Source organism: Heterocephalus glaber, unplaced genomic scaffold, assembly GCF_053883595.1.
Source record: "Heterocephalus glaber isolate CG9 unplaced genomic scaffold, H.glaber_assembly_v1.0 deba00000122, whole genome shotgun sequence".
Classification (NCBI taxonomy): domain Eukaryota; kingdom Metazoa; phylum Chordata; class Mammalia; order Rodentia; family Bathyergidae; genus Heterocephalus; species Heterocephalus glaber.
In genome coordinates, this window is record NW_028258138.1 from 9826539 (window position 1) to 9841439 (window position 14901).

The 14901-nt window shown below is 39.1% G+C and overlaps 1 protein-coding gene across 10 annotated transcripts in view; it reads right to left on the bottom strand.

Moving 5' to 3' along the window:
• The window catches only part of Itsn1 (intersectin 1), a 207855-nt gene that overhangs the window by 122952 nt on the left and 70002 nt on the right, over window positions 1-14901 (bottom strand). For all 10 annotated transcript variants that reach the window (XM_087208245.1, XM_087208250.1, XM_087208242.1 and 7 more), the window contains 3 exons: window positions 12975-13135; window positions 4086-4265; window positions 2556-2652 (listed from right to left, as the gene is read on the bottom strand). In XM_087208245.1, coding sequence (XP_087064371.1) covers window positions 2556-2652; window positions 4086-4265; window positions 12975-13135 — 438 coding nt within the window. The remainder of the gene's footprint in view (window positions 1-2555; window positions 2653-4085; window positions 4266-12974; window positions 13136-14901) is intronic.

Below are 14901 nucleotides of genomic sequence, written 5' to 3' on the forward strand. Positions count from 1 at the left end.
GCCAGGAAGATGGCTCTGAAGTTTGAAGCCACCCTAGGCTACATCCATGCAGCATGAGTTCAAGGCCAGCCTGAACTACATAGTGAGACCCTTATAAAAGAGAAAAAAAAGTAAAAGTAAACGAAACTAAGAACTTCTTTGAATATCTAACTTTAACAATATTTCCTTTTTATTCCCCAATGCTGGGGACTGAACTCTTGTGTTCTAGCTAGCACTTCACCACCAAGCAACAGTCCTAGCCCTTCCAATTTTTAAAGTTATACACATTTCTCTCAAAATTAATAAGCTCATTATTTTTCTAGAAACTAGGCAAACATAATAGACCAAAGTGACTGTTGTACATTACATATACAACTTAATCATATAATTTCTAATAAAGTATGGAAAATCTCCTCAGCACTGAAGCAATATAATAAACACCACATCCTTCTAAGCATCTGAATACTTCTCCTTGGGCTGAAAAGTAATGCTGACAAACTGGGTCTGGTGGCTCACATGTGTAATCTCAGCACCTGGGAGGCTGAGGCAGGAGGATCAAGAGTTTAAGGCCAGCCTGGACTATAGCAAGACCTTGTTCTCAAAAAACAACAAAAAAGCAATGATGACAAATAAGTGCCTCTAATGGAATTACTTTTCCAAAATGGGTACCATTTGTTAATGAAATGAAATTATTTCATTCTGGGAAGTTTAAATTAACACAAAGCAGAGTTTCCTAGAGAGAAGAAAACTTTGCTAGGGCCATGGAAAATCAGCAGAGCAATCATGAGCAGAGCTCCGGTCTCCTAATGCAGTCCAGCCTGGCCATCTCCTTGCCCCATGCCAGAGCCCTAACCAGAGCAAACCCTCCTAGCAGTCAGTCTGGGTCGAGAATCCCTGGCGACTCATTCTTCACACTATGTGATATGCATATGGTTTATTAAGAGACCAACATCTAAATCAAGTCATTTAAACACACTGGTTGACCGAGGGTAAAACACGGCATTATATTTCCAGGACAGATTACAACTAAGGAGCCAAAGCCTTTCACTACAATAAAAATATCTGTCTCACATGTAAAAGCAAAATTTTAACCAAGCAATCAATCAATCTCTAAGTCATCATTTATAAGTGTTATCTATGTACTTACACTTACAGTATATTGTTCATAAAGCACAGGAAACAGTTCTCTCTAACACATGAAGAATACCTAAAAAATACCTTTTTCTATTTTTATTAATTTCTTAATAAAAAAACTTACCACGATCTATTCTGCTGTGAGTGCCACTGCAACAACTCTCTCATTTTAACTAATATTTTGCTGTTTCCAATTCCTGCCTATTTGTCAAGAAGCTAACTAACTTGCTTCTGCACCCCAAAGATAGAGGGTGCTACACACAGAAGGGATCCCAGATTATACTTATCAAGTCACGGTTCTCTGCCAATTCCTGAAAATTTAAATAGACTAAAAATTCACTAATGTTACCCGAAAGTTAGCTACTATATTGAAAAAGCTGACTGAAATTTAAATTACTGAAAAAATGGATATGAGGGGGCCAGCACAGTGCCTACCGGGCAAGTGTGTGGTCCTGAGTTCGATTCCCAGTAGTAACAACAACAAAAATATGACTATGAAATTTAAAAACAAACCTACAGTAATCTTTGTAGCATTAATATTTGCCATAATGAATGACATCCATTCTAATGTCAGAAATCAATTTTAAGGTACAAGAAAAAGCTGGAATCATCCTCATTTACATTCCCCTTCATTCCAAAAGCTGTTAAGACTACTTACAAAGAGTCTGGATTTGGCAATTTAGTGTAGCAATATGCAAGGGAACAAACAAAAAGCAAAAGAAAATAAAGTATGAAAGATAAATTTCAGTAATAAGGTCATATCAGTCTTTTGAAAGCTGAGCCACATATTTGATTAATGTGAACTGTCCATTAATCTGAGTAATTCACTTCAGAAAAATTGCTCAATAGTCTTACTAATAAGCTACACAGACTCCATGAGATTATGAGACAAATTAAAAATAAGGCCAATTATGCCTCCAATCAAGATATAATAAATTTACATATAAACTTTTAAATGGTTAACACAAAATAGTTCATTTGCTTTCCCTTCACCTAGAATTCTATTTTAAAACTACTCTTGAGGATTGTGTTGAGGGATTGAACTCAGGGTCTTATGTATACGAGGGAAGCACTCTACTTCAGAGCTATATCCCCAGTGACCACAACTACTTTTTTGTTATTTTCTTTTAAAAATGCACAAAATTAAGGAAATTGTATGTTTTTTATTTTGGTTATCTTTGCATTATCCAGAGTTTGAAAAATTATTAGCATTCTACAAAATTAAGTAAGATAAAAAATTAAGGAGATATATATAAAACAAATATATATATATATAACCAGTTTTCAAGAGTTAGTCAGGGCCAGGGATTTAGCTCAGTGGTTCTGCTGCCTGCCTCACAAGCACAAGGTCCCGAGTTCGATCCCCAGTACCAAAAAGAGAAAAAAGAGTTAATCAGGTAATGATTTTAGCCAAACTTCTCATTAAAACCAAGCAAGCTTACCTGGCCACATCAAATGATTGTGCCTTCTGTAATTTAGTGTTTAACTGTGACCCTGGACCAGATCTACTGAAGGAAGAACTCTTTGGCAATGTGGCTGCTGTAAAAACAAATGTTGAGTAATTTTAATTCCACAAATATAAGAATCTTTCCCCTATTTACAAAATTTAAATGTACAGTCATAATATCTGAGGGAGAAATAATTCTTTTCTTTCCATCCTAGACTCAATCATCCTCTTCCTCTTTGCCCCTTTGCCAAAAACATTATAGATGTACTCATTGTGACAATCACCTGAGTAGTAATGCAGACATTATACAAAATTCTACTCTTCACTAAACATTTAGTATCACATTGTTTATAAGATCTACTGCAGTAGTTAAAGGACTAACATTTTCTTAACTGCACTGAAGGAGCCAAAGTATGAGTTCCAGATGTAAGAGCCAAAGTCACAGGCTGCCAAGCCTTGGCCAGATACCAGGCGATGCTAGGGAGGGGTGGCTTTTGTCTCATTCTCACTTGACCTGACTGATTAGCTGCACCAGGGAAAACCTCCCCAAGCCTTAGCCACACTGCCCTCCCTCACCCTTGCCTGCTGTTTTCCAACATCTGTCAACAGCCACACATGAAATCAAGATTCAGGGGGTGAGGGTTGACTGATACGACAAAGAAACAACAGCATGCACTTTTTCATTTGCTACCACATCTGCAGCCACAGTCACATGTGACAAGAAAAGAAGGGGCTTCGGTGCATTCTTTGGCTATCACCTAGAGCTATAACCTGGCATACATTACAAATCCAAGGCACTTCTGGCACAAAAATGATGTTTCAAGTATAATGGTAAAACCTAAGTAAGACTGATTTTTGTGAAAAAAACCAAACCGGTTTTTGTGAAAAAATACAAACTTGCCATATTGACATGAATTCATTAAGATCTGTTGGACTAATGCTGTCTACATCTACATTTTATGCTTTAACTAAAGAAAAAGACTTTGAATAAAGTCTCAAAATGAAATTAATTAAACTAGGAACCTTTAAATCCTTTCCTTCAATTAAGCAAGCATGTAATACTATAGGCTTAATATATTTCAAGCCATTTAAGTGAATTCCTTCCTATTCTGGCTGATTCACTCCACCTCCTCAAAAATACACACAGTGCTCATTTTTCCCCACCACATAATTCTATTTCTAGGGGATTGGCTCGCTTATTAGCAATTCATAGCATCTAAAGGGAAGTAGTAGCTGACACATGAAAATACAAAATGCTCAAACACTGTTTAACTTCAGTTGCTCTTATCAAGCCCCTGAAAGGAAATCAGGCTCTTGGTTTTCACTACTGAGTTCACCTTTGCTGGCAAAGGGACTCGGAGATCTTCTGACCCTGGCATATGGCATTTAATATGAGAAATTAAATGGAAAAAAAAGATTTCCCTTTTAAACAAAATGTCATTTAAATGTAATTTGAAAATGACAAAAGATTTAACAAGAATGAGCAGCACAATGTAAGTTTTTGTGGTTCCAACAGGACACATACCAGGATGAGCAAAGGCGGGCAGAGGCTGGATGACAGGGGGAGCCCCATTAGCCAAGGGAGGCACTGCTGTCGGAGGAACAGAAGATACTAAGGGTGGAGACATTCCAACAACCGGGATGGATCCCATTGGCACTGGAGCAACAGCTGTAAGCGGCGGCATGCTGGCTATACCACCTATACCTACGAAGAGACAAAGTACACCAAACTTCATACCAACCACATTTCAACAATCAGTGAAAACTAACCCAGTTCTGTTTGAAGAAGAAAACCAAAAATTTCCAGCCATAATAGATGCCCACATAAAAATATGGTTTCAGAGATGGGATATAGCTTAGTGGTAGGGTGCTTAAATAGCATACATGAAGCCTTGAGTTCAATTTTTAGCTGTGCTATTGTGGCTGCCTCAATGTCTTTTTTTTTTTTTTTTTTTTTTGAGACAGGGTTTCACTATGTTGTTCAGGCTGGCCCTGAACTCACTATGTTGTCCAGGTTGGCCTCAAACTCACAGCAATCCTCCTGACTCAGCCTCCCAAGTGCTAGGATTACAGGTGTGCTCCATGATGCTCTGCCCTTGCCTCAATGTCTTCAATCTATCAAAATATGTATTTTTCATGGTCATTTTGACTTTGGAGTAGAGTGAGGAGTCACACAGTACTAGATAAGGTGAATAAAGATGGATGAGGACACAGTGTAATATTTTCACAAGCCTGCCTTTCCGTTGGATGACAGTTGGCAGCAGCATTCACCATATTTTTGATTGCACCTCATAAAGACATGAAGGAGGCCTTCCAGAACTGCTTCAGAAAGTGGCAAGAATGATGGGGTGTGTTCAAAGCAAGGGGGAGTACTCTGACAGAGAGTAATGGCAATGTGTCTTTTACTATACATATATTTTTAAATTTAAATATTTGCAATGTATTTCAATCACCCTGAGTATACATATGGTTCCAGATGAATCATTTTGAAGAATATAAAAATTATGTCAAGGCTGACATCAAAAAAATCTGAGACCCAAATTCAAGAAGGATCAATCAAAATGACGATCAGAAAGAAAAATAACTGCAGTGGATTTACCCCTGTCAAATATAAGTAAATCGCTAAGTTCAAAATGATATTTAAAAATAAATAAAAAATTCTAACTGATCCTCACAGAAAGATGCTAGGCAATCAATGTATTATTTTGAAAACTAGTAGACAAAGGAGGAAAAATAACCAAACATTTAACCTGCTTTTCCTAATGCAGTGTACCTCAGGGTAACCAAGTATTGGACAGGGGGAGGGAAATGGCTTTTTTCAAATATATTCTAACCAAGAAATGAAGTAGGGAACAAAGTAAATGCTTCCTTTTTTGTTAATTTCTCTGTCTCAACTTTAACAGCTTCTTTTGCAGGGCCCTTTCACATGTCCCCTGTACATCCACACAGCTGGAGGCTTGGCAAGGCTTTGCAGTGGGTTTCGGCCCAACCTTGTCTCAACTGCACACATGGACGACCTCAACCAAGAACGTACTCACCTTGCTGGGACAGTAGCAGTGCAAGACCACCACCTCCACTGACAGAGGTGCTAGGCACGAGTGCTACCCTCACCTCCAAAACAAAGAACCAAGAGCAAGGCTGCTGATACTCACAACCTGTCCCACACTGGCAGAACCTCCATGTTCACCCAGCTGAGAGGCTGGGAATAAGAACATGCCCAGGAAAGAATGCCAGATTTCTACTGTTCCCACCCAAATCTTGCATAAAGGATTCACACACAGTTATATACATTTGGTTAATCTGTAGAGCTCTGAAACAGTTATTTTGTCAATATTGTCCATTCTTACAGTTGCCCTTGGAGGATGGCTTTGCTGATCTCATTCTGCGGTGGTTGAAAATCCTACGTCTAAAAAGTGTGTTAAGTTTTCTTTTAATCTAGACACCATGCTGTGTCCTTTTTCTTCACAGTTTATCTGTTGAAAGACCCAGTCGTGCAGTCTGTAGAGTTTCCCAGTACAGATTTACTGATTATATTCTCCTGGTACATTTCAATATTGTCCTCTGTCCTATTTCTTGGAAAGAGGCAGCTAGACCCAAGACTGGATCAGACTCGGGTTGGATAGCCTTGTCAAGATTGTAGGAAGCACATAATTTGTCTTGTCTTTTGTGATTTTAGCAGTCATTGATACTTAATGCCTGCATTTATTTATTCACAGGAAGTTGGAAAATAGTGATGTTCTAATCCTACCATGTCTTAGTCATTTAATAGCTGACTTTTTATAAGGAGGTACTTTTAATTAGGATTTATGAGTTGGCTACTCTGTTATTCAGTGATACAAGCAAAGCATGATAAATGCTTCATTTTTTCTCTGCTTCTATTTTCAAATTAACAAATGATTCTCTATGATTTGCCTAAAGTAAATAATTCGTATAAACTATGGATTGTTATTGAGTCATGGATTTAAACATTTTTGAGTTTTATTCATGGCATTTAGCATCACTAACTGTGCTTTTTTTTTTTTTTTGGTACCAGGGATTGAACTCGGGACCTTGCACTTGCGAGGCAGGTGGCAGAACCACTGAGCTAAATCCCCGGCCCTAGCATCACTAACTGAAGTTCAAAACCTCCTATCTTTGGGCAATATGAGCCTCCTCCGGTTGGCGCCTGTGAACTCACAATGATCCTCCTGCCTCAGCCTCCCAAGCATTGGGATTACGATCGTGTACCATCATGCCCAGCTCCAAACATTTCTTTTCTTTACAATAATCTTAGTTTTGGTTTTTCCAGGTTGATATTCTCAATTATATGGCATTCTCTTTCAAAAATAGTTCCCAATATTTTAATTCAAGAAAGTTGTCTTGAATTTATTTTACCATTTGTTCTAGTCCCTGATTTTTTCTTCAGCAACTCCTAGGAATCCCATATGAAACCTCTTTGCTTTCACTATTTGTCAGTTTCTCATCTACTTTATATCTTTTTGTTTCCTTATATTTTAAACAATTCCTTTTTTTTTTTTTTTTTGGTACCGGGGATCAAACTCAGGTCTTTGCACTTGCGCAGCAGGCGGCTAAACCACTGAGCTAAATCCGCGGCCCTACAACTCCTTTTTTAAAGTTTTATTTAGTCATTATCTCCTAGATTGCTTCTAGTTTAATCTTCATTTCTAAAACAAATTTTTCTTTTATTTCTCTTTCTTTCCTGAGTTGTGTCTTCTTTCTGAGATTTTAAAATTATGATTTATATTGGCCTTTCAAGTATTATATCATTCTCATAGAATCTATTAGCTTGTTTGGACATAGTGGTTACTAGCATGTTTTCATTGTCCAAGGGGTATTATTTGGCTCTGTTTTCTTTTCTCTAATAATAACTTTGTGTAGGATATGACCTTGCTTGATACTTTCTGCTGCTTATTGTAATCCGAGCCTGACTTCCTGGGATTCGGTCTCTGTTCCCCTCCCCACTTTTATCTAGACTTTCTCTTTTCTATCTCTGTGTCCCTGTGCTGATTTTGATTCTGCCCCCAGTCATTCTCCTTAGGATGGGGTCTTATCCAAAAGGAAGCTTTGTTGTCACTTTTGAGAGCACCTGTGGCTGGATGGATCCATATCTTTCCACTGCTCTCATCCTGGTACCCTTGTACTCACCCAGTCTTGCAGATAGCATGACTTCTGCCACCTTTAGCTGCTGCTCTCAGATTGGCTGCTGGAACATTTTTGAGAATACCTGTTAGCTACTTCCCTGTTCTCAAGGACAGCAGATACCTGATTTCTTTCTTCTTCGTCCTACATTGTTACAGAGCAATACACTTCTATTATGTCTATTTTCTTTTACTAAAAGTATTATTACTTTTGTAAGATTTAAAAAGTGTTGGTTAGGGCTGTAGCTCAGTGGTATAGTGCTTGCCTAGCACACACAGGCCCTCCCTGGCTAAGATCCCCAGCCTGTCCCACACCCACTGTTTTTCCACATAGGACCAACAGTAATTTTCACTGTTTTCATCAAATGCTTTTGCACTGTCATTTTTAAACTGGCATCTATTACTTATACTTACATTAAGAAAAAGGTTATTTTCATTTTTAAATACAATAATGACAATGTTGGGCTGGGGATTTAGCTCAGTGGTTCTGCCACCTGCCTTGCAAGCACAAGGTCCGGAGTTCAAACCCCAGTACCAAAAAAATAAATAAATAAAAATGACAATGTTTATACATAATGAAAATCCAACTAAGGCAAGAAGAAGAAAACCTCTACTCTGGGTGTTACTGGGTGTGAGTTTCTCTACAGCCATCTAGACAACTGGCTCACACTCCACAAATACACCATCAAGCACACTTGTCACTTATCTCCCTTGGATCAGACTGACTTTATATGTCAATACATTATCAGTATGTATCAAGTTGACCATATTGTCAGGGTTAGATTAATAAAATTTTACAAGTAAAGATTACTCGATGACTATACTAAATTATACTGCAAATCATGATTTTTGCTTAAAATGGCAATCTACTCATGCAACAATAAAAAATAACACAAATTAAAAACTTTCCACAAGGTAACATCCAGACTTTCAGATGGCATCACCACAGGATACGGTGCAAGCCAGTTAACCTTCAGGGATTTACCCTCGCTATACAACAGATCTTTAATCCTTTCTTTTGGCAGTGTGGGGATTAAACCTGCCAGGCAAGTGCTCTAACACTGATCTACACCCTTAGCCCCCAGCCCTAATTTTAAAAGGTTAACCTCAATGATGCTCAGAAAGAAGACTTCAAAATATCTCAAATTAACTAGCACCAAACAAAATCAATCAACATTTAAAAAAAAACAAAACAAGCAGCAAACTAGTAAAAAGCATCTTTTTGTTTTTTGGTACTGGGAATCGAACTCGGGACCTTGCGCTTGTGAGGCAGGCAGCTTAACCACAAAGCTAAATCCCCAGCCCCAAAAAGGATCTTTTAAGCTTCCAAATCTGTTAAAATGTTCTTACATCACAATTTTTTTCACTTTAAGTGACTCAACTTTGACAAAACCACTGCAAAGCCTTTTATCAACTGACAATCTTTTCTTTCTTTCCTTCCTTCCTTCCTTCAAAAATTTTTTTGGAGATAGGATCTTGCTGACCTTGAACTCACTATGTAGCCCAGGTTGGCCTCGAACTCACCTCAGCCTCCCAAGTGCTGAGACTACAGGAGCGCACCAACAAGCCCGGCTGACAATCTTTTCTGAATGAAAAAATTTTCTAATTAAATCATTACCTATGGTGCTAAGCCTTAGTTCTTGAAATTCACTCATCTCTCCCGTATTACTGAGTCTTCCCTCTCTATAAAGTGCCAGAGCACTTCAGCTGACAGCTACCTCCTCTGAGGTCTCCTTTTCACAGGTAAGCTATCCCGCCTCTCCCAAGATTCTGATCAAGTGCTGGTCACAACTACTCCACTGGACGGCTAATCAAGGTCACTCATAAACTCATCCTGCCAATCTAATCCTATTCTTACCCCACTTCTCAGAAGCAACTCAAACATCAGGGTACTCTCTCCTCCTCAAAATGTGTCTTCTTGGCTACTAGAACAGCAATCTCTCCCCCTCTTGTGAATCTCTGCTTCAAGTTTCTTCTCTTTTACCAGATCTTTCAAAGTCACATCATAACAAGGCTTGGTTCCACATCTGCTCTCTTCTAGCTACACATTCTCCCTCAGACATCTGACTCCATCCCAGGGCCCTCGGTGCCACCCACATTCACAGTCTCCTGGAGCTGAGGCTTTCTTGGAGCTCCAGGCACACGCAGTCATCTCTGCTTCCTGAACATCACAACTTGAAATCTACTTGGCCCCCTGAATACTGATTTCCCCCTCCAAAACCATTCCTCTTCAAGTTATTCTCATCCCAATACGTGGTTATGCCATCTAACTAGTTACTGAGGCTAAAATCCTTAGTTCTTATTTCTACTCCATTAACAAGTCCTTTTTACTTCTCCTCCAAGGACAGAATAAAATGAATCCAATCTGTGCTCCACATTATCAGTACCCAGACCTAAAGCACTCTTAGCTAGGTTGAGGTGAGAGATGGAACTAGAAATAGTAGCAAAGATCAAATCTTGAGGTAAACTTGGGCAAACTTGACAGATTATGGACATGGCCGGGGATTTAGCTCAGTGGTGTTGCCGCCTGCCTCACAAGTGCAAGGTCCCAAGTTCGATCCCCAGTACTAAAAAAAAAAAAGATTATGGACATGGTATAACTGCTCCTATTCCCTTATGGCTTATCATTTTGAAAACAGTTGACTAAGAATGAAGCTGTGATAAGAACAAGGTGAGGAAAGCCATGAAGAAGCCTAGGGAAAGAGCTACCGGTGACTGTCATCGTCCTGTCAGGATTCCTCGTGACTTCCCTTAGTTCTGGTAGCAGTGGCAGGTTACTCAAGGGACTATAAGACTCTGATCAGTGAGGCTACAACCTCCTGAAAATAAATCAGCACTATCCCTGCAGCAGAAAACCCTAGAGCAAAACGGAGTAAGAGAAAACAAATCGAACATCAGGAATTATTGAGCCCCAAGTTTAATGGAAAAGGAAATGGGATACCACTGATTACTGGATTCTTTCTCCACCCTGATGTTTCTTTTCGTAGAAATAGGAGGCCATGGGCTGAGGATTTAGCTCAGTGGTTCTGGGACCTGCCTCGCAGGCGGAAGGTACCGAGTTCGATCTCCAGTCCCCCCCCACCAAAAAAAACCCCATAGGAGCCCAGGGCCAGGGATTTAGCTCAGTGCCACCGTGCCTGCCTCGCAAGTGCAGGCTCCCAAGTTTGTCCCTGGTACTGGAAAAAAAAAAAAATAGCAGGCCAAAAGGAAGCCAAATAACCTCCAAATGTCTTAACATACGAGTCCTGAGTGAAAACTGGCTACCGGGACTTTCAGAGATTCAGAGCAAAATCCACATAATGGACTGAAATAGCTAACTAAAGGCTAAGGAATGTGAACACTGAGAGACAAAGCAAACACAGGCCTGGTCACACGGGCCTGCTCATCTGTTCTCGTCTGCTCTTCCTGGCGCCCTTTCTCATATGTGGGTTCTTCTTCTCGCGGACCAGTACCCTACTTGCTCAAATATCTCTCCCCAAGCCCACACTTTTCCTCTTACAAAAAGTGAAAAATAAAGTTAATTAAAATAAAATAAATAGCCAGGTGTAGTGGTACAAGCCTGTAATCCCAGCTACTTGGGAGGCTTAGGCAAGTGGATCAAAAGTTTAAGATCACCCTGAGCAACTTAGCAAGACATTATCTAAAAGTAAAAAAAAAAAAAGGGCTTGGGATAGGGTCAGGGATTTAGCTCAGTGGTTCCACCGCCTGCCTCCAAAGCTAAGGACCCAAGTTCGATCCCCGGTACCAAAAAAAAAAGGGATTGGGATATAGTTTAGCAGGGTGCTCCTGGGTTTGATCTCCAATAAGGGGGTGGGGGAGTGTCTTCAGGCTAAATTTTACCAGCCTGCCATTCTTCACTTTGTTCTTATCACACTGACATTCTTAGAAAAAACACCCCCTCAAAAAAGGCAGTACAGCTTTGTTTTTCATAGTAAACCTAGGTATCAGATAATCTAAACTGCCTTTCAGTAACCCTACTTCACTTACCAACTATCATGGATACTACCCACAATTTCTGTGTTTTGTTTTCAAAGATTTCTAAGAATCTCTCCATGAATCATGATTGATCTGATTACTATAATCTTCAAATCAACCAAATAATTAAAGTTTAGGGTGAAAACAGAAGAAATCAGAACTATTGATGACCTTAATCAACTAATTATTAAGTAGCTTCTTAGAAAAATACCTGTCTGAAAGATGATATTTTATCAAATTATGGGTGTTTTGTTTTGTGAAACAGGGTCTCACTTTGTAGCTCAGGCTGGCCTAAACTCCCAGCAATCCTCTTGCCTCAGCAACCCCAGTGGAATTACGTTTGTAAAGGAGATAACAATGTTTATTTTTTTCTATTCCATTTTGTTCTACGACAGAACTTAATGTGGCCTACACTGGTTTGAAGGTGCCCATTCACGTCTTAGAAGCTCGGCCCCAACAGTAGATCCTGAACAGGTGGGCCTAGTGGGTGGTCCTCAGGTACCTGCAGAGCCACCCTCAGGAGGGAATAAGCAGCTCTCAGGGGAGCCCTGAACTCTTCTGAGAGGAAGATGTTGTAAGAGGGGGCCTGACCCTTGAATCCTGACCCTGAAGAGCTCTCTGTGGCTTCTTGTTTCATGATGTGACCTTTCTCTCATACATAACTCCCACCATTGTTCCTTAAGCTGCGCCAATGCCAGTGCCCGGCCCTTGAGTCTCCCAACTATTAATAAATCTCTTTAAAAATAAAGTTAGCCTGTCTCGTGTACTTTATTACTCCAAGGCAAAGCAAGCTAATACAGAGGCCAAATGAGTGATTACTATGCATCAAAAATACAACATACTGGGCCAGGGATTTAGCTCAGTGGTTTTGCCACCTGCAGCGCAAGCACAAGGACCCGAGTTTGATCCCCGGTACCAAAACAAAACAAAACAAAAGATACTCCTAGTTATCATAAGCCAAAGAACAATTGTGGTCAAGGAGAAATAAAGGCATCTGGGTGACAATAAATCGAAAAGTGCTTGACAACGTCAAAGGTCACTGTGAACAGCAGGAGGGCAGAAGATGCAGTAGCAGCCTGCAGGTGTGTTCCCTTCACCCTGATGAACAAGCTGTACCTTGGCTTTCGTTCTAGATGGGCCTTCTCCCCCGCTTCATCCTCCTGCAAAGGGCCAGCAGTTTTCAGGCAGAATTACCCCTAAAATTTCATAATGCTATAAACACAGAGACGGAAACAAAGGAAAAATCATCTATTTTTTAAAAAATTCAATGAAATTTGGAACCAACTCCTTTTCAGACTTACCAAATGCTGGTGCACTAGAAATAGCAACCGGCTGCTGTTTCATGATGGGAGGAAGTGCAGAGGGGAGCTGATAGCCTTGTAGCTTCAGTTTGATAAGCTTCATTGCTATGGAAAACTCCACTTGATCCATTCTTCCATCGTTATTCATGTCAGCCAGTGCCCTGCAAAACAGTGGCATAGACTCAAAACAACTGTGACCATAAAAGAGCTTCTCCAGTCACTACTTCCGCATCACAAAAATAAAATAATTAGCACCCTTCCTCTAGGGAGAACAAAACAAAACTTGTTTTCCACACTATGGGGAAGAACCTACAAAAGACTGGCAAGGTCCTATATGAATATAGAATATCTTTTATTTTGTTACTCTTTACCTGTATGATACATCGTGTAATTTTCAGTCTGATTTTGAAGATCTACATTTTTAAAAAAAAAATTTTATTGGTACATTTTAGATATACATAATGGTAATATTCACCATAGGGAATTTGTACCTGTGCAGATACATCTTGCTTCTATTAAAGATTTGTATTTTAAATGTATTTCATTTTGATAAAAATGTTCTAAAATTAGTGATGAGGACTGCACAACTTTGTGAATATACTACAAACCACTGAATGATATGGTTTAAAATGATAAATTTTAATATATTAATCACGTACCATTAAAGCTATAAGGAAAACAAGATTTAGAAAGAGCATAATTTCTAAAGATAATTGGCTAAATTGTATTAACTGTAGACTTCTACAAACTTCAACATGGGGGCATGACATAGTTCAGCATGTTCTTGGCTGTGCAATGCCACACTATACTGCCACACAACTACATCCTAAAGGTCTTAAATTAACTTTTCTTTAGAATCCTACCATATACACACAACAATAAGTGAATCTGAGCTTATGACTACGCTTGACATTTGAAAATGCTACTCAAACATGGTCCAGATGCAACTTAGGAGTTAAGTGAAGTATTTTCCCTGAAGAGAAAAGTAAGCAGAAGAAAGAAAAGGGGTTGTACTTGCTATTGGAAACTATATTATACAACTAAAACTGTGCATATTTATGATTTACATGAAGATGTTTAGAGGGGGGAGGAGTCAAAAGAATTAAGATGTGTTCTATACATGTACCAGTGTCCTAGGATGAATGCAATCTTCTTTTAATCAGGATATTAAAAATGCAGATTTTCCTAATTCAATCCTATGAAAAAATTTATTTGAAACATCAAGACAAGCTAGGCCATTAAAATGCATTACGAACAATCTTTTAAAGACTTAAAATTTTATTAGTCTGTTCATTTCTGTGTATACCTTTACCACATAGAAATTTTGTATTTTTATATAGCATCTTTTATCACAATTTGTAGGTTTGCGATCCTTGACTTTATAAGACTGCATTATTTACTTCTGTTTTTTGAGCCAGGGTCTACATTGCCCAGGCTGGCCTTGAACTCCCTGAACTCTCAATCCTCCCACCTCCTTCCAGAATACCTGGGACTGCAATACAGATGCATGTATGCTCCTAATCCCCGGCTAAATTTGGATTACTTCATTATATTTCAGTCTTTAAATCAACAATTGTGTGTATGTCATATTATTCTAGGGTTCAACCTTGTGTACTTGGTCTAGATGGATACCTAACTTTTCCAGCAATATTACCTGATGCCGCCTCTTCTCAACGACCTTACATGCTTTTGCTGTATATTGAATGTTCATCTGGAATGAGATTTATTTCTGGATTATCTCTTCTGACTGAACTAACATGATAGTGAACTGATCACACTGGCCCTATGGTGTGTTCTGACATGTAGCAAGGCTTTTTTTTCCTTTAAAAGAAAAACAACCTTTTCTTGGCTATTCGTGGATGTTTGTTTTTCCCTATGAGCTTTCAGATTATTTTCTCTATTCTACAAGCAATCCTATGGGGCCCCA